The sequence below is a fragment of the Centropristis striata genome, chromosome 13 (genome assembly GCF_030273125.1).
Source record: "Centropristis striata isolate RG_2023a ecotype Rhode Island chromosome 13, C.striata_1.0, whole genome shotgun sequence".
Classification (NCBI taxonomy): domain Eukaryota; kingdom Metazoa; phylum Chordata; class Actinopteri; order Perciformes; family Serranidae; genus Centropristis; species Centropristis striata.
Window position 1 is genome coordinate 36,041,615 of NC_081529.1, and position 21,321 is coordinate 36,062,935.

At 36.6% G+C, this 21,321-nt stretch overlaps 1 protein-coding gene across 1 annotated transcript in view; it reads left to right on the forward strand.

The window, feature by feature from the left end:
- LOC131982625 (Na(+)/H(+) exchange regulatory cofactor NHE-RF2) overlaps window positions 1-21,321 on the forward strand; it is a 65,137-nt gene that overhangs the window by 37,505 nt on the left and 6,311 nt on the right. Inside the window, exon 3 of the mRNA XM_059347153.1 lies at window positions 8,475-8,690. Within this exon, the coding sequence (XP_059203136.1) occupies window positions 8,475-8,690 (216 nt within the window). The remainder of the gene's footprint in view (window positions 1-8,474; window positions 8,691-21,321) is intronic.

The window sequence follows — 21,321 nt, forward strand, 5'->3', positions numbered from 1 at the left end:
TTAATCAAGATACTGACGTGTTTGATGTGCTCTCGAAACTTAAAAATATATGAAAGAGTTCAATATTTACATATGATATCAACAAGCATGAACCATATGGAAAAAAACGAGTATGTTGGTGCAATAGACACTGAAAACACTGTAAAAGTTGAAAAGTAACTAAGGACTTTAGGGCTGACAAAAGTCACACAATGAATGGATTTTTCAAAGCTGTAGCCTAAAAACTGCATTCTTTCTAATGGCCAGCAGGGGGCCACTCCACTGTCCGAGTGTATAGAAGTCTATGAGAAAATGACCCTACTTCTCACAGGATTTATTAAGGTCCACCTACCTATAGGCTATCTGAATTTATGAAATGAACTATATTTCTAAATATGCTATTGCTACACTTAATGGCAGAAATGTCACTGGTCTGTTGGACTTGAACAAAAATAAACAATATTGTTGTTGCTTAAGCTTATGTATTCAGTCATTATTCAATGGAATACTAAAAATCCATGTGAAAAAAATCACTTTTCACTGTTCTCAGGTCAAATGTTTATATGCGATTAAAATGCGATTAAAATGCGATTAATTTCGATTAATTAATTACAAAGCCTCTAATTAATTAGATTAATTTTTTTAATCGAGTCCCGGCCCTACTAAATAGTATTATATCTGACACAGTGCTGGATTGAAGCAGCAAGAGGAATGCAGTAGAGTTTATTCTCCAGTTTGACTGACGTTTTATAGCAGCAGAAGTGAATGTTTCTCAGCCGTTTTAACACTGAAGGCTTATGGTCATTTCTACATAACAAGCCCAGCTGGAATACAGGCTGTCAGCTCCAGGAGAATGTTTCCAAGCTGAGAAATAGCATTAACAAACTGGGATACAGTTATTTCAGGTCATGGAAGAACTCGGTTCTACTTATGGAAAGTAATAAAAAAAATAATAATAAATGAAGGCGCCATGGAACAAAAACTGATGAATGGGCTTTTTAGTTTGAGTGCAGATTGGATTTTCCCTCCAAATGGTTTTACACAAAGCTTTCCTGTTTGTTTAGTTTGCATCTACTGTATGCTTTTATAAGGTTAACCTTTTGGTTTACCTGCAACTTGCATACAGCCAATGCACACTTTATTATAGTGCTTTTGTTGAATAAATATATAATTTATATGTTTGCAGCATGTAAAACTGTAAATCAGGGGTCTCAAACTCAAATTACCTGGGGGCCGCCTGAGGCAGTATCAAAATTACTAAAAAAGACACAAAATTACAAATAAAGACACAAAATTATTAAAAAAGACACAAAATTATTAAAAAAGACAAAATTACTAAAAAAGACACAAAATTATTTTGAAAAAGACACAAAATTACCAAAAAAGACACAAAATATATTTTTTTAAATACACAAAATTACTAAAAAAAGACACAAAATTACTAAAAAAAGACACATAATTACCAAAAAATACCCAAAATTATAAAAAAGACACAAAACTATTAAAAAAACAAAATTATTCAAAAAAGACACAAAATGACAAAAAAAACACAAAATTACAAAAAAAGACACAAATTGACCAATAAAAGGGCACAAAATGACTGAAAAAAGAGTAAATTACTTTAAAAAAGACACAAAGTGACAAAAAGGCACAGAATACCCAAAAAAGACACAAAATTACCCAAAAAAGACACAAAATTATAAAAAAGTAATTAAAGGGACCTTCCACACACAACACGGTGAAGCACCATTCATATAAAACTCACATTAAACTTTCATATCAAGGTGGGGGCTACAAAATATCGTCACGGGGGCCGCGATTGGCCCGCGGGCCGCGAGTTTGAGACCCATGTTGTAAATAGTTTATATGATATTATATTCTGTCACTCTTAAGTCACGTCTGCCTTCAGCCACTAAAACTCTACTGGGAAAACTTTGCAGCATACTTTTGACTCAAAGGAAACTTGACCTCCTGATTTATTCTAATCGGATATTAAGTTTACGATAATCCCCTTTTGGGAAGCGTGCAAGTGAGAGCATTGTTGACAAAATGCCTTACATGCATGCATTCACACGCACACTGGACTTAAAGTTTCTTTGTAGCAACTCAAGGACACGTTTGACAGCACACACACACACACACACACACACACACACACAAACACACGTTAAAAACACCCTTCATTGTGTTGTGGGCCAACAGTGAGCCAGTGATCCTTGGCTGTGAAAGGGTTAACAGCGGTCATGATCCATCCATCTCAATTATTCAACAAGCTGCGATCTAGTTTCATCAACTGCCAGCGCTCGCATGCAGAGAAACACATACACACGACATAGAAACACAAATTAATCATATAAACCAGTATCTATCTTCTATCATTCCCAGTCAGACACCACAGAAAGCTCACACTGACCTAATTAGTCAGGTTCAAATATGGTTTAACCCTAAAAACGTCTCCCAAAAGGTTCCTCAGTGGTTTCCAGTAGTATCAGATGGACTTAAAAACAGTCTAAAAGTTGACCAGTTTCTGACTCATTTTCAAACTAGTGTCCTCCAGGTCTTTAAAATAACCATTACTCCTTTTAGTCAGGAAGCGGAGCTAAATAAAGGGGACACGTCCCACTAAAGATATACAGTTTTTATTAGGGCCTCGGGGCAATCACACCGAGCACTGGTCCCATACAGCAATATCTGTAGGGACCAGTGCTGCACTACTGTTATACTGTGGATTTCTTCTTCTTCCTCTTCCGGACGCAATTTCGTCCCGCTACTAGTCCTACAACTTGAAGAGTTGCAGGACAAATTATATATCAAAACGTGCGGTTTGATCGGGATCGGTGTGCTATTACTTTTCTCTACAGAATACGAATTTTTGGCAACATAAGTCGCGAGAGACTCCATTTAAACTTTAAACAGTAGACACAAGTCTTGTGTATCGGTGTATTAATCCACGTTTCGATAGGTCATATAGTTTTTTATCAATCCCTGTTCAATGACCATGATCATTTTTGGAGAAATTCTGAGATTATAATGGGTGTGTATTGCACGGAATGTTCGTGTCACAGTGTGTGACATCATCGCTCAGAGTGTCGGGGGAGAGAAAAATGTTGAAAAAAATAAATTTTAAAACTGCGCTCCAGGCCGCAAATTCCACTCTACAGAAATAATTTATACATAGAAACGTAGGAAAATTAGTCTTCTCCCTCACAATCCTCTGGTAAAGCTGTCAGAGTTATAGTTTGGGCGTAGGACGCACAGATGATCCACCAACACCACCAACAGCCTCATGGGGTCCCATATTAAAAACGCAGGAAGATTTCTGAAGGAGGGGGATTTAACAGTTTTTTTTATCGCTCTAACAAAGCCATTTTTTCATTTTTCTTAAAAAAAACATATGTAGACGTTCAGGAAGAACTCAGGATGCTCAAAGTGAAGTCGGATCAATGATAGGTATTATGGTTTTGCCAAAAATGCTTTCTGTTCGAGGCCAGAAATTCCAGTCTGTCCACCTCTGGCTGCTGTCACTGTGCCGGAACATTAACAGGTGCCAGTTAATTCTGTTGATTGCCTTTGATCTTTGATGTGATTATAGTTACAGATACACACACACACACACACACACACACACACACACACACGCTTTGAGGTTAAAGGGCATAGTTTGAAATCTCTGAAGAATCTCATCATAGTGTACACACACCGGCAGTAGCCCCCGTGGCCCTTTCAGAATTTCCCCAGAGGAAATTTTCTTGTTATTATTATAGTATTAGGTCATTGAATTTTAAATCAAATTTGGATGAATGAGTCATTTTTGACCCATGTGTGTAAAATTGATGTAATAATACAAAAACTATTTTTCTTCGTAAAGTATGAAAGAAAAAATGGATATAATGACCTGTTAAAATAAAAAATAAATAAAGATAGAGCACAGAAACACACAGCAGCATTAAATAACATGAAGGGAATGAATGAGGGTCATTTTTGACCATGTTGTGCACCAAAGGGTTAAGAAAAAAAAAAAAAGAGTGTAATTTCTACAGTAGTCAGAATTGCATAATCCAACCACAGAGTCAAACACAAGTCCTGTGTACACTGAACTCTCCCACACATGTCCTCACAGAGAAACAAAGGCTGATTGTGACAGAAAGTAAAAGAATTCATGGGATGGGACTGACAGCACATCCTCCCAGTGGCCACAGGGGTCAGTGTGTGTGTGTGTGTGTGTGTGTGTGTGTGTGTGTGTGTGTGTGTATCAAACTCCATAATGTTCTTCTGCTGTGGGCGTGAAATATTCCATATTGTTTTCCGTAAAGAAAAGCACAATTTTCCATGTGAACATGTATTATCCGGGCACAGAACAGAAAACACTGATCCTGTGTTTCCATCACTTCCTGCTGCGTCTGACAGCCACAAGCTGATAACCAGAAACTTTCCTGATTAGTTTGCTGACCATGCAGGAAAACATTACACCTCTTCTCTTCTCTCTCTCTCCAATCAAAATATTTTTTACAGAAACGGTGACTTTTCAACACCCACAGATCAAACAAACAAGACCGATGACTGTCAAAGCATCTTTTTCCAACCTGTTCTCACAGGAATCCGTGAAACTGACACGGATTTCGCTACAATGCAAGTTAATGGTCCCGTGGCTATTCCATGGATATTTTTTCCTATTGGTTTGTTCCAAGTCACTTGACTTTCAAGGTTCCGGCAGTCAGAACAAAAAACATGGCGGACAGTTCTCTCATTTTTAGTGGAAAAATCAATATTTTGACTTAGTTTCTGCATAAAAATGGATTTTGATGACATTTCTAGCGAGAAATATATGTTTTATTTTCTAAATATTCACTCAGTGAATGTACATAATCACTTTGTGGCGAAGATCTTGCCAGAAAAAGACGATCCACTGTGTTTTATTTTGAAATCTCCCTGATCCTCTGTGTATTTAACGGATCAAACCTTCGCCCATTACCTGCCTTGTGTCTGAGGTTGATTTGCTGATCAACATATTATTCTGTTGCACTGGGAGACACTAATGTTGACAAAGTGACGACTTACGATCTACGTTTGTCCGCTGTTTTATTTTGTAATCTACCAGATGTGGTGCGATCTCATTGAGGCGCGCCCCACTAAATGCCGCGCGCTGTTCTCCTGTTTTAGTTAAAATATCTTCATTAAACAAACATTGTTGTCTTTTTTTAGCATAGATAATATACATGCAGTATAATTATTTATTAGACAGTGTGTGATATTCGATATATATTGGGTAGAAATATGTTTTCACAACCCTAGCACAACCCTAAAACGGAAGAACTACAACTATGGTGCTGATGTCGACATAAGTACTGAAGAGAGGTCTAGGGAGTTGTAGTTTTTTTAATAAAACAGGGTTTCCCCTAAAATTGGAAGTTGGAAATACTTAATTAGTGGCTTTCCAGGGGTTTGAGGGGATGTCAATCACATTTTTGGCATCAGACTTTAAATATTGTCTTGTTCAATGGGGGATTTTTTATTTTTTCAGCATATCCTAAAGCCCCCCCACCCCCACCCCTTAGTGACTATGCTCACATTATAGTCCATGTCAACACCTTTCTATAACAGTAGGTCTCATGTCTGTAACCCTTTTTGTACCTTAGTTATAAACCTTCAAATATGCCCCAGGGTTAAGGTTCAAAGGTCAATATCTCAGAGCAAGAATATTATAGAACCTTTAAATTGATATATGTTACTCTCCAGGCCAAGGCACGGTGATGTATTTGGTTTTGCTCTATGACAAAGTTTTCTTTTTTTACATCTCGCACTCAGAGCACTCAAAGTCCTGTCTGAACGGCACATGTCCAAGATTTGAAAAAAATACAACTCTGCTCATATCACAGGCCCCTGAAGTGAACCAGCGTCACTAGGTTTCTTTTTGTCCGACCTATAGCAACAGCAGCTTACGGGAGGCGGGACTTTGGTTAAGTCAGTTACAGTAAGTTCATTAGATGAAACCCACAACGCAAAGAAACCAAATCAAAAAGTGTCCAAAATGCAGCAGAGGTCACAGATTGAGCCTTTAAGAGATGGCAGCGGCCCCGGGGGGTGATTAGTGGGCTGAGACAGCCACTGGGAGGTTGGTTGGCAGACACTGCGTCTCCCCCACATAATGACTCCCAGCTGTGTTTCTCTAATGTTTATGTTCGAGGAGTTCCACTGAAAACTCTTTTCCTCCCGATGGGTCGCTCGCTGGAAACTTCTGTCATCTTGACTTTCCTCTGCTGCTGTTTATCTGTTTATCAGTCTGCTGCATATTCTAAACTTCACTGTTTCCTTTCTTCAAGTCTCTCTCTCTCTCACTCCTCTCGCTGCATCTCATTTTCTATCCCTCCCACCGCTCTCTCTCTCTCTCTCTCTCTCTCTCTCTCTCTCCGAGCTTTTTCCCTTCCTCCTCTCTGCCATTTTGTCTTCCTTGCATAGATCCCAGGATGCTAATAGATTTGATTCTAAATACATATTTCTCCCCTTTGGAAGATCTAACACAGCTGCCCAACCCAGGCACTTCCTCTCCAGCGAGGAAAAGAAAAAGATCTTGAGAGATTCATGAGACTCTCTCTCTCTCTCTCTCTCTCTCTCTCTCTCTCTCTCTCTCGATCACCGCTACCCTAAAGAATTCCTAAAGAATTTAGTGCCTGAAATAAAATTATATGTTGCCATCTGTGTTATGTTTTAAACAGTCCGTGTTGGGTTTGCAGGCTGTGTTGTGGTGATCGAGGCTCAGCCACCATTCCTAACATGCATTTGTAGTAATCGGACAAGAATGTTAAAGGGGAGATAGAGTTCAAGAAATTCATGATAAGTTAAAACAGTTTTTAAAAAAAGCTGCCTCTCTCTTTCTGTCAGAATAAATCATAAACCATCTTCTCGACACACTCTAGCACCTCTCTCTCTCTCTCTCTCTCTCTCTCTCTCTCTCTCTCTCTCTCTCTCCTCTCTCTCTCCTCTCTCTCTCTCTCTCTCTCTGCCCACATGCTCCATATGTATTTTTAGCAGACCCAAGCTGCACCATGATGCTGCTTTTCACATATGCAGTGAAAACAATAGATTTATCTTGTTGCACAATATGATTAGATTAGATTTGACTTTATTAATCCCACAGCGGGGAAATTTCTTTGTTACAGCCGACCACAAAAATTGCACACAAAATGATTTCCCTTTAAGATAAAGATAAAAAATAAACAATCTAAAAGAAAAAGGCATTTAACAATATACAATATACTATATACAACTTGGTGCACATTAAGTGAAGAATGTGCAGAGTGCAAATTATATGCAAAATGGGCAGAAAAGAAAGAAAGAAAACTACAACACGTTCAGGTTGTGCTGGTGTTTTACAGTCTTATGGCATGATTTCATAGCTGTCCTATGCACACAATAAATGCACCGTATGTAGACACGTTTTTTCACCCGACACCCCTCAACCTGTCTGATATGAGGTTACAGAGCTGGCCACCAGCTAGCATCCCTCTCGCTGCACATTTCTTTTCCCTGCTGTGTAGGTGGTAAATCAGTGTGATCACACTGTAGCGCTCCAGGCACAATTATCCAGGTTCTATAAATGTGTTCAGCCAGGCTGTTAGAGCTGTCGGTGATGTGCTACAAATGGACAGTTTCACCCCAGAGTGAAACACACTCACATAATAAAATGTAGCATCTATTGTTCGACTGAATGACAGCACAACGTGAAAACACAGACAGGAGAATAAATGTGTAGTCAACAAAGAATAATGAACTATTATTTTAATCTCATTCACAACGTACAATGCGGTTTGGTAGATTTGCATTCCCTTACAACACAGTAATGACGAACGCCTTGAAGTGACACTCCACATTTTCTTGTATAAAACATTCAACCTAAAGGCTGATTAAGTGTTTGTTCTAAATGAGTAAAGTGACTCAGCTGTGTGTTTTAGTCACCTGCTGTGTTCACATGCCCTGCAGACAGCAGAATGTCTCTCTGTCTTACCCAATCTTTCAATAAACCACACCATTTAAAGCTAGGGTAGGCATTTTTTTGGGAAGGGAAAAGGCCAGAATCGGAAAATACATCTTCCTGCAGCTCTTCTATCTCCATCCTAAGCTTTTCCCCCCAGAGGAGTTCAGGTACATGCATCCGCTTTGTACTAGTACTATTCATTCATTTCAATCATCCCAACCTGTCTTGCTGCAATTCTCCAGCTAGCTACATTAGCATGAACTAGAGTTAGCCACATCTGTTAGCCTTTGGCTACACTTAGCAGAAGCTCAAACAACAAGATGATAAGACCTTAATGACTCTGTTCTACAGATCCTTTATCCAATGTGTTATTTCATTTTCTATCATTTGCTGGTATGGCAACCTTGGAACTAAACATAAAAATGCCCTACAGGGGTCCCTACAGCTTTTGCTGTAGGGACCCCTGCAATTGCCCCGTGGCCCTAATAAAAGAAAATTGCTCACTTTTTTCATTCTTTTCCAGGAGGCTCTTGCTCATACAGAAGCCCAGCCCCAGCCCCGACCCAACCTCAACCCGTCTGAGCTCGTTCCTCGTCTTTGCCACCTGATGCGGTCCGACACGGGCTACGGCTTCAACCTCCACAGTGACCGATCCCGGCCCGGACAGTACATCCGCTCCCTGGACCCTGGATCAGCTGCAGACCACGCCGGGCTCCGGCCGCAAGACAGACTGGTTGAGGTAAGACAGAGGGGCGTGGATGAGGTGTCTGGGTACAACAGAATAGTGCAATTCTGGGGCGGCTGTGGCTCAGTTGGTAGAGTGGTTGTCTTCTGATCGGAGGGTTGGTGGTTCAATCCCTGACCATGGCAGCCTACATGTCGAAGTATCCTTGAGCAAGATACTGAACCCCAAATTGCTCCTGATGCTGCGTTCATCAGTGTGTGAATGAGTTCCCAATAGTGGCAGGTGGCACCAGTGTCCCCTGGTAGCCACTAACACCAGTATGAATGTGTGTGTCAATGGGTGAATGAGCGTAGTGTAAAGCGCTTTGGATGAAATTAGATTTTGTTTTTTACTCAGTTTGTATTTACTTTTGTTCATTTCCATTTCGTTAAACTGACACTTTTTAACTTCAAAATATTCTCTCTTTTTTTGGTTGACTTCTAATTTAAGTGAACTCCATTTACCAATGCAACAGCCCTGCAATAGAGTAACTCCTACCTCTGGCTCTGGTTTTGTTGACAGTGTCAGATTCAACTCGATTGTAATTTTAGCTTATTAAGGTGTTGTAATCAATGTATTTATTTATCTATTAAACGACTAATAAGTATCTATCATCATCTACCACAATGATTAAAAAAAACAAGACTATAGAGATTGTATCCTAAATCGGACACATCTGCAGTGCCGCACTTTCCGGTGTTTTCACTGTCATTTTGAATAAGATCTCCACCACCAGTTTAGGTATAATTCATTTATACATATTTAACATTCTACATGTGAAATTAAATTTATGTACATGGAGATTAACAAGTCTAATTACAATACGAACGTAACTCTGATGAGAGAAAGTAGTAAGAACGCTTGGGCGACACTCAACGGTGTCAAAAGTACATCTGTATTTTTACAGTTCAGTTTTTGAAAGGTTCATCAGGAGGAAATGACAGATAGAGCTGAGTGTCATCTGCATAGCAGTGATAAGAAAAGCCATGTGAGTGGATAATCTGACCCAGAGAGGTGGTGTAGATAACGAATAGCAAGGGACCCAGCACTGAGCCCTGGGGGACTCCTGTGGTGTGTCGATGCGAAGTGTGTTAAATGTTTAGCGACTCCTCTGCTCCTTCACTGATAATGGTACATTATCAGTGAAGAACATGATACCAAGTCAGTGCCAAAAGTAAAAACATGAGTGGGCTCTTCTATCTGCAGCACCCAGCTACAGGAAGTACTGGGGGTGAAATTCTCGCGGACCTGAAACAGGCAACATATAAACCCTCAGACGTTCAAGTCTGCAGTTAAATGCCAAAAGAAGAAGAACTCCTAACAGTACGGAAGAACAACAACACTTGTTCATGTGACATAAACATGAATAACCTCACACTGGTGTGGTTATGAAGAAGGTAATGAGGTGAAGGGAAACCTAAACAGTGGTGGTGATAAACTGGAAGGATTATTAAGGAATATGAAGTGAGTGTTTCTACAGCGGACAGGTTCAGAGGAATGAGGAGGTCAGGAACAATGTAAACTCACTAATGAGGTGATTATTGATGAATGATTCTGCGTTAGAGGTTCCTGTCAGAGAGCGAGATGATTCACTGGCTGTGGGAAAAGTTCCTCCAGAGCCTCTTGTAGCTTCATGTTACCACTCATGTTGTTTTGTGTCTTTGTAGGTGTGTTTGAACTGTTTCTGTGAGTTTCTGTGTGCCTACACTCCTGATTTTGCACATGTGCCCACATTTCCACACAACCATCCGATCCATTACCTCCAGATAAATAAATCTACATGCTGCTGCTGAGCGTTTCCTCCATGACACATCAACACACAGCCTGCCTACCAGAGCTTTTTTTTTTAGGGAAAGTTGCTTTTGGCTGCTCAGAACATCACTAGAAGTCGACAGATGTCTCTGCATAGTGTTTGCATAAGAACTACTTTATTTCTGTTTATTTAAACTACAATCAAGTGTGCAAGATAAAGACTGAATGCACTAGATTATTGAACTAAATAAAACAATAGTACAAATATAAGTTATTCATATAAAGAGAGTTCTTAAAGGGATAGTTCCCATTTTTGTATGACAAACTTATCTAGTCAGTCTATCACCAACAGTACAGCACATTAACAGAGTTGTTGCTGAAATGGGTAGAGCTGAAAATGTTCCGTTTCTCAACCCACAGTTGTTTCATCAAGTAGTTTGTTCATTGGTTTTATGACACACAAAAAAAAGTGACAAATTTACGAGAAAAAGTGACAAATTTACGAGAAAAAAGTGACAAATTTACGAGAAAAAGGTGATAAATTTACAAGAAAAATGTGACAAATTAAACAGAAAAAGCGACAAATTTACGAGAAAAAAGTGACAAATTTACGAGAAAAAAGTGACAAATTTACGAGAAAAAAGTGACAAATTTACGAGAAAAAAAAGTAACAAATTTAAAGGAAAAAAGTGACAAATTAACCAGAAAAAGTGACAAATTTAAAGGAAAAAAGTGACAAATTTAAAGGAAAAAGTGTCAAATTTAGGGGGGGAAATTGTCAAATTTACGAGAAAAAAAGTTACAAATTTACAAGAAAAAAGTGAAAATTTTACAAGAAAAAAGTGACAAATTAACCAGAAAAAGTGACAAATTTACGGGGAAAAATTGTCAAATTTACGAGAAAGTAGTGATAAATTGAAAAATTAAACTAAAACTAAGCATTTTCCAAAAACTAAAAACGAATTAAAACGATCAAACTCACTCTAAAAACTCATTAAAACTAACTGAATTTGAAAACAAAAAATCACAACAAAATTAAAACTAAAACTAATGAAAAATCCCAAACTATTAGACTACTACATGTCCTGTTATAGTGTTGGAGCTGCAGTATAAATAACAGGAGTGGAGCTTGTGTCTGCAGTCAGAGTCTGTTTATAAAGATAACAAGAGCTGGAGCCTGGACTCAGTCTTCTCTGTGTCAGACTAAAGGGGCCGGTTAAAGGGGAGGTTAGTTATAAATCAGTCTGATGAAGGAGGAAGGAGGAGTTTGTTAGTTTGTGTATGTTTGTCTCTTCTTTAAAACATACAGAGAAATAGAGGAAGACTGTGTGTGTTGGATGAGAGATTTAAAAAAGGAGCAGAGGAGCAAAGATGCAGTTATTAACCCTCTGGAGTCCATTTATTTATTTATTGAAAATACACGTTTTATTTACAGTAATAACTTTATTTTTATACACTATATATCTTATGTCATTTTGTTTCCTTTTTTGGTCATTTTGTGTATTTTTTTAGTCATTTTGTGTCTTTTTGGTCATTTTGTGTCTTTTTTGGTCATTTTGTGTCTTTTTGTGGTCATTTTTTGTCAATTGTGGTCAATTTGAGTCCTTTTTTGCTTAATTTTATGTCATTTTGTGGTCAATTGTAAAAATGTCCCATTGTTTTTAACAGAAAATAACTGGCAGCTGTGGTTACCAGAATATTTCTGTAAAAAATACAGTACATATGTCAACATCTTTACAGAACAACTTGTAAATTTTACATCCTAAAACTGTAGTAATTAAAAAAAACAAAATACATTTTAAAGTTGTAGATTATAGCGTCCTTTACTGCTAATTTAACAGGATGATGCTGCTTTTATACTAATTATTTATGCTAAATGTACATGCAGATTTTGCATATTGTGCATTGAATACCAGTAAATTAACATTCAGTTGTTATTTATTGTACACTGAATACCAGTAAAACTTACAAGTTGTTCTGTAAAGTTGTTTACATTTGTACTGAATTATTTTGCAGAATTATTCTGGTAACCACAGTAGTTTTTTTCTGTTAAAGCAACAGAATTTTTTTAGGGTGTATGAAAGTTCAATCTTTCTACAATGAAAATTATTACTATTTTTAATTTACATGCAATTAGACTGTTCTATAGTTTCATAATTTATAATTTTTTCTGCTATTTTGTGTGTATAAATAGTAAAAAATAATAATTTAAAAAAAATAGGAAAAAAGGTACATTTCCAAATGAATGCATAGGAAGTTGACAAATTTGACACATAAATGACTAAAATAAGACACAAAATGACTAAAAAAAGACACAAAATGACCAAAAAAGTCACAAAATGACTAAAAAAAAGACACAAAATGACCAAAAAAGACACAAAATGACTAAAAAAAGATACAAAATGACTAAAAAACGACACAAAATCACTCAAAAATGACACAAAATGACAAAAAAAGACACAAAATGACCAAAAAAGACACAAAATGACTAAAAAAGATACAAAATTACTCAAAAACGACACAAAATTACTCAAAAACGACACAAAATGACAAAAAATGACACAAAATGACTAAAAAAAAGACACAAAATGACTAAAAAAAGACACAAAATGACCAAAAAAGACACACAATGACCAAAAAAGACACAAAAAGACACAAAATGACTAAAAAAAGACACAAAACGAACTTTGTCTTTTGTTTGTATTTTGGGTTCCTAGCAGCTTTATACTTTAATGAAAATAAAATGAAAAATCTGATTGTGTGTAGAAAAAACAGCCATGCATGTGATGTAAGGACAGACTGGAAGATGACAGATGAAAAGAGACAGAAATTAATGCAGAGGAAGTTGACACATTTGAACCAAACTCTCCTGGACTTCAGAGGGTTAAAAGGAAGAGAGTGTCTTCAACAGAAGATAAAACAAACTGTAAACCGTATTAAACAGTATTATAAAAGCTTCTGATACAAACAGAACTACATCTATTTAAGTGGCAGTCACATATAACTTAAAGGTAATTTATTCAGGATCCAGAAGAGGAAACGGGACAAAGATCATGGGTGTTCACTCAACTTTGCCCCAGTTTAAAAGAGAAATTAATGCTTGCAGCAATATCAGTTTTATCATAAGCAGTTTTTCATCTGACACACAACATTCACCCTTCATTCCCATGACCTTTGACCTCTCTGGCTGTACATCAGGCTGCAAACCAGGCCAACATGGCTCCAGAGGGGTCTGGTTGGGAGGTTAAACAGGGTTCAACTAGGACCATACTCGTGGTTTTTGCATGTTATTTAGACAATTTTGGGGTATTTTTCTTATTTTCCGATTGGTTTCGTTCAACACAAAACATCCAAAAATCATTTTACAGAGATGTAAAGTTTATTGACAGAACAAAAAGTTCATGTTTTTTTAATTTAGTGTTGCAGGATATTGCAGTTAAAAGCAGCAACTTGTTTGAAAATGCTTCCTGATAAATACATGTATGAACGCTGGGGACGTCAGCCAGTTAGCTTAGCTTAGCTTAGCTTAGCTTAGCACAAAGACTGAACACAGATATTCTGTCCAGACTGTATTGCACACACTGAATGTGCAATACACATCTAGTAAATGATGGAATGAAACCCGACAAAATCTTTATGATATGCTATACGAGATGGTTTAATAGAAATAGTAAACAATATGTAATGAACCCTCTGAACAACCTGCAAAAGGTTTGAAAAGCATGTATACTATAGCAAAACAAAAAAACAAAAACAAAAAAACAGTGATGTGATTAAAATGTGAAAGGAGCAAAATAAGAACACCCTGATGGTGCCTTGAGTTCAGAGGATTACTGGAATAAAATGTGGATAAGTGGTCTGATAATTATGATCAGGAGCAGCCAGAAGAACCACAGATTTCAAAGTAAAAGCCTGTTAAAGGCAACATGTTGCTGACTCCAGTGGTAGTCTTGGCTTTAGAGAACAGTGATGTTCTGATGCTCCAGTGGAACATTAGATGTCTGTGAGTGTGTGTGAGTGTGTGTGTGTGTGTGTGTGTGTGTGGGAACATCCTGCAGCAGGTCAGTGATGATCCAGCAGGTCACCACCTCTACATGTCTCCATGGAGACACACACACACACTGATGGAGGGACTACAGGGACTAGTCAGGCCCTGTTCACTCCAATGAACAGCTTTATTAACATGTTCACATGTGCACAAAGCAAAGAACTGGAAATAAATCACACTGAAATAGATGCAAGACGTCTGATATTATCTGCTTATTTAACCGTCTATGGTACATTATGATGCCAGTTAGGGAAAAATGTTTGGAGTGATTTTTGTCTTAACCCTTTGAAGCACAACATGGGTTTCAAACTGGCGGCCCGCGGGCCAATTGTGGCCCTTGTGACGATATTTTGTGGCCCCCACCTTGATATGAAAGTTTAATGTGAGTTTTATATGAATGGCACTTTACCGTGTTGTGTGTGGAAGGTCCCTTTAATTACTTTTTTTGGTAATTTTGTGTCTTTTTTTTGTAATTTTGTGTCTTTTTTTGTAATTTTGTATCTTTTTTAAGTAATTTAGTTTTTTTCTGTCATGTTGTGTCTTTTTTACCTAATTTTGTGTCTTTTTTTGTAGTAATTTTGTGTCTTTTTTTGGTCATTTTGTGTATTTTTTTGGTCTTTTTTTGGGTCTTTTTTACATAATTTTGTGTCTTTTTTGGTCATTTTGTGTCTTTTTTTGGTCATTTTGTGTCTTTTTTTGGTCATTTTGTGTATTTTTTTGGTCATTTTGTGTCTTTTTTTAATAATTGTGTCTTTTTTTGTAATTTTGTTTCTTTTTTTAAGTAATTTAGTTTTTTTCTGTCATGTTGTGTCTTTTTTACATAATTTTGTGTCTTTTTTTTAGTAATTTTGTGTCTTTTTTTGGTCATTTTGTGTATTTTTTTGGTCATTTTGTGTCTTTTTTACATAATTTTGTGTCTTTTTTGGTCATTTTGTGTCTTTTTTAGTAATTTTGTCTTTTTTTGGTCATTTTGTATCTTTTTTAGTAATTTTGTGTCTTTTGGGAGGCATTTTGTGTCTTTTTTTAGTAATTTTGTGTCTTTTTTGGTAATTTTGTGTCTTTTTTTACATAATTTTGTGTCTTTTTTGGTCATTTTGTGTCTTTTTTTAGTAATTTTGTGTCTTTTTTTGGTCATTTTGTGTATCTTTTTAGTAATTTGGGGTCTTTTTTTGGTCATTTTGTGTCTTTTTTTTGGTAATTTTGTGTCTTTTTTAAGTAATTTAAGGTTTTTTTCTGTCATTTTGTCACTCCAGCCTCCAGCTGAATAACTTTATCTCAGTGTTGTAGTTTTGTTTGGATCTGAATCTGAGCCTGTTGGCTGCTGTGTGTGTTTATGTGTGTGTGTGTCCATGTGCTTGTGTTATCTGTCAGCAGCCTGTTAGAGAGGTGGACAACCATGACAGATCTCTCTCTCTCTCTCTCTCTCTCTCTCTCTCTCTCTCTCTCTCTCTCTCTCTCTCACCACGCCCCATTACTCTGGAGGTGTGGAGTCTATGATGAGAGCTCAGCTTTCTGCTGGTGTCTGGCTGAAGCTGTGACAGTGAACGCCTCATCAGCCAGCTGGGTGTCACTCTGGACAACTCTAACTTAAAGGGTGACATCCATGAACAGAGAGAGGCATCACACCAGGGCTGTGCCATATCGTGTTGTTCATGATTATAGCGGTAGATTTTTTTTTTAATGAGTATTAAAAATGCATATTATGATATTGTCAACATTCCTACTTGTTGCCGTAGTAACCAAGGGTTTCCATTAATTATTTATGTGTCTTTTTTTAGTAATTTTGTGTCTTTTTTTTTGTCATTTTGTGTCTTTTTTAGGTAATTTAGTTTTTTTCTGTCATTTGTGTCCTTTTTTGGAAATTTTGTGTCTTCTTTTTAATAATTTTGTGTCTTTTTTGGTAATTTTTTGTGTCTTTTTTGTGTAATTTTGTGTCTTTTTTGTTATTTTGTGTCTCTTTTAGTAATTTTGTGTCTTTTTTTAGTCATTTTGTGTCTTTTTTTGGTCATTTTGTGTCTTTTTTAGTCATTTTGTGTCTTTTTTTTAGTCATTTTGTGTCTTTTTTGGTAATTTTGTGTCCTTTTTTTGGTAATTTTGTGTCTTTTTTTTTTGTAATTTTGTGTCTTTTTTGGTAATTTTGTGTCTTTTTGGGTCATTTTATGTCTTTTATAGGTAATTTAGTGTTTTTTCAGTAATTGTATGTCTTTTTTGGTCATTTTGTGTCTTTCTCTAGTAATTTTGTGTCTTTTTTGAAGTAATTTAGTTTTTTCAGTCATTTTGTGTCTTTTTTTCGTAATTTTGTGTCTTTTTTTGGTCATTTTGATACTGCCTCCAGCGGCCCCCAGGTAATTTGAGTTTGAGACCCCTGATCTACACTATTCATTATATAAAGTAATTTAGCGTTCTGTTGCCAACAGATAAACATGTCTACCTGTCTGTATCAGTCCCGTCCCCACATCATCTCTCTGTGTGAACTAAATCCTATCGACCTGTCCGGGCCGTCAGAGTCCAAACACTCTGCTGCATTATGCCGTTTGTTAGCCGTGAGCTAACATTAGCTAACAATTAAAGTTGTGTTAATCACAAAAAGCTACTATTACTTTTAAATCTCCTAGTAGAGTGATGTGAGCAAGGCATTCTGGGTAATCTGGACACACATGCATCCTTGAAATTTGGGCAAAAGAAGGACTCTGGACATTAGGATACAGCATATGATTCTAACTGTGGCCATGCAGGCATTTCATTTGGGTGAATTAACAATAAACAAAGATCCAGTTATTTTTCTTAGATTCATCATCATCTTAATCAACCAAAAGTCTCTGCAACATCACCATGAAACCTTTCTACTCCTGATTTAGCTCACTCACTCTTTCCAGTAGGAAAACATGACAGCTTTTCTGGGAACATTAAATTTCCTACCAAAATCAGTTTCTGAATTAATTTTAAAGCCAGAAATAGGCCGTTCAGTTGCTGAATCATGATTTATCTATAACAGCTAATGTCCTGAAGGTTTAACAGGCTTCAGTTCCTCAAAAACATCTCGTCTGTTTGCTGCAAAGTCACTGTGAAAACTGTCTGTCTCTCCTTTTATCAGACTAAACTGGAGACGGAAGAGTTAAAATCACACATGTTGAGATGCATTTGAACTTGTTTGTAGTCTGCTCTTACACACACACACACACACAGACACACACACACAGACACACACATCAAAACTGGTCCAGTGAACATCAGGTGGCTGGTTCCTCCATGACTTTGATGATACATACACTTAACCCTTTGATGCACAACATATTTTAACCCCTTCTAACGCACAACATGGTCAAAAATGACGCTCATTCATTATATATATAGATTATATATATATCAGCTTATTTTATGATTATATATATTCCAAGTATTCCTAAAATCTCTTGTTTTTGATAACAACAGATCATTATTTCCATTTTGCCCCTCATACTTTATGAAGAAAAAAAGTTTTTGTATTATTACATAGCTAACTACTTGGCTAAGTAGCTTGCTAAGCTAACTACTTAGCCAAGAAGTTAGCTAAGTAGTTAGCTTAGCAAGCTACTTAGCTGAATACTAAGCCAAGAAGTTAGTTAAGTGCTTTTCCTAGCACCACACGATAATTCTACTCCTCAAAGAATTGTCACTAGCACTAATTGATGCACTAATAGCTCTTATTGCACTAAACCTTGATTGTTTGCTTTTATTCTTCCTGTAAGTCGCTTTGGATAAAAGCGTCTGCTAAATGACTAAATGTAAATGTAAATACTTAGCCAAGAAGTTAGCTAAGTAGTTAGCTTAGCAAGCTAATTAGCTAACTACTTGTCCGAGAAGTTAGCTAAGTTGTTAGCTTAGCAAGCTACTTTGCTAAAAAATGATACGGGTCATTTTTGACCCATGTTGTGCATTAGAAGAATAGTGACACAAAAAGGGATTTTATTAAAAAATGAATAAAGGAAAACATAAAATTAGGATGTATGATGATCAAAAACAAACTAATTGAGGAAAACCTGGAATACTGAATGATGAAAATAATTTATTGCAAAGATATAGAACATAAAAACTCGTACATATCAGGTCACTTTAGACCATGTTGTGCATCAAAGGGTTAAACACACACACACACACACACACACACACACACACACACACACACACACAGCAGCATGGCGGTTCCCTGAGGAAGCGTCCCAGGAGAAATGAGCGTCTGTCCTGTTCCTGCAGCTTGTATTAATTAGCCCAGTGGGCAGCAGAGACACACTGTATTGTCTTGTGTGGGACGGATGTTAATGAAGGCTGAAACATGACACAACACCTGCTGTTTGTCTGAACACAAAGATGCTTGTTCTTCTTCTCTCTATCAAACTGTCTGTCTGAAGTCTGTTTTCATGTCTGCCTGTCAAACCTCCTGGGGAGAAAAGATGCACCTCTGATATGGATGAGAGGAAAGAAAACGTTCACATTTTCCATCTGTTGATTCCCCTCTCTCTTGTTTTATCTTCCTTTTTTTCATAAAAGACCCTAAAAGTCCGTCTTTTTCCACCTATTTGCTTATAATCCTATGTTCTAAATGTATTTCACCCTATTTTATTCAACTAAAAATTACATTTTCCACCTGTTGATTCCCCTCTCTCTTGTTTTATCTTCTTTTCTTCCATAAAACACCCTCAAAGTCCATCTCTTTCCACCTATTTGCCTATAATCCTGTTTTCTAAATGTGTTTCACCCTATTTTCCTCAACCAAAATTGACAACAAAAGCTCATTTTAAAGGGTTTCTCTTCCTCCTCTGCTCTTTTTTTTACGTCCTTTCTTGTAATAAGTGGTGAATTTTAAACAAATTCCCCCTCCGGACTCGGACACCTGAAACCCTGGGTACAGCCGGAGCCCTGGAGAGCCATCAATAATAGATTGTGTACCAACACTAAGTTGGCGTGGTGCGAAGCCTCAGAGAAGCCACAGTCTAGACAAAACAGCCCTCCAAATGCACCCAGCAAACTAAAACAGCTTATTGTGTTTATTAGAAGTATTATCACCTAGATGTTCACTTATATGCACAAATATTCAATTAAATCATCTGTTGGGCCGTCTTTGCCTGTTTTCTGATTATTGTAGCTCGTTCTAGAGGCAGATTATTAATGAGGCTTCTTCTTTTATGGTGGTAAATCCTTAAACCTGAACCACTGCTGCAAAAATTCACAACTTATTATAATAGTTAGAGTAACATTGTGTAGAGAGAGACAGGAGGTGTGAGTCATGTTGAGGTATGTTGTTTAACGGCGCCATCTACTGGATTATTAAGGTAGCACAAGATCTCACGACACAGGATGGAAACATGGAGGAAAAAGGTGGAAGAAGAAGGTTATTTAAGGTGTTTTATTTAATATATAAACACTACAGGCCAAAAGTTTGGAAGCAAAGATCAAATTTGTACAAAAAAAGATCATCATTGCTATACTTTGCAACAAAATAAACATGATTATTATATAAAGAGTCACTTATTAGAACACATTTTACCATAACGGTGCACAAGTGAAAAAGAAAGTTTTTAAAATTAATTTCAACATTATTTATTTAATAAACGTGTGTAAAAGATTCAGTAGCTTCAACAGGGAACAATACAGAACATTTTACATTTAAAAACATTATAAAAGGAACTTTTTTAACCGGTTTCTTGTCTGAATGTTGCCTGTAGGAAACATTGAACCATTGAACCAACAGCCCATTGAAATGAATGTCTTCAACAGTCTAAATAGATGAAACTATCAGAAATGAAGCTTTACTCTCCTATCAGACCACAAAAAATGTGTAAAATTACCAAAATGGACGCTAAATTACGCAAAAAATACCAAAAATATTGCAAAATGACCCCCAAAAACATATAAATTTACCAAAAAGATGCAAAAAGTCACAAAATGACTCCAAAAACATATAAAATTACCCAAAAAGATGCCAAATTAATCAGTAGGAATGTTTTTTCCAGATGTTAAAGGGCCAGGAAATTACGTTTTGACGTTTTAAGTGATTTTTGTGGCGCTAAATGTCAAAGTTGTTTCCTTTGGAAAAGTCTGTAAAATAGTGTTTCAATATGGCCTCCTGGAGGTCATGTGACAGATTAAAGCATTTCTATTGGTTCCCTATACTCTTCCCTCTTTTTTGAAGTATCGCATCACTCAAAAACATGAGTTGTAGAAATTTGACAGGACAAAAATGGAGCAACACCGACCATAGAGGGTTAACAGCAAAACATGGCTATATTCCTCCTCTCTTCAGTTGTCCTCACTGTAAAAAAAAAGGTGTTTAGTCTAAAAACCAGATAAAAACAGTAAATCTGAGGGAAATGATCTTGCTGCATGGACAGATAATTTACCTTGACAAGATTTATTACATTAAGATTATTAAATCTAGAAATAAGCATGTTGAACACTTAAAATAAGAAATTAACTCTTAAAACCAGATAAATGATCTAACACTTCTAAATCTAAAGTTATTTTTTTATCTTGGTAAGAACCAAATAATCATCAGGTCACTCTGCTCGGGCCAGTTCATCACTGCTGGCAGCTTTCATTTATCTGGTTTGTACATTTTTTGTCTTTTTTGGTCATTTTGTGACCAAAAGAAGATGTAAAAAGACACAAAAAGACGTTTTTTTTAAATTACTTTTGTACATCTTTTGTCTTTTTTGGTCATATAAAAAGACAAAAAAAGACACAAAATGACCAAAAAAAGACACAAAAAGACGTAAAATGACCAAAAAAGACAAAAAAAACACACAAAAAAAGAACACAAAAGACATAAAATCACCAAAACAAGACACGAAAAGACAAAAATAACACAAA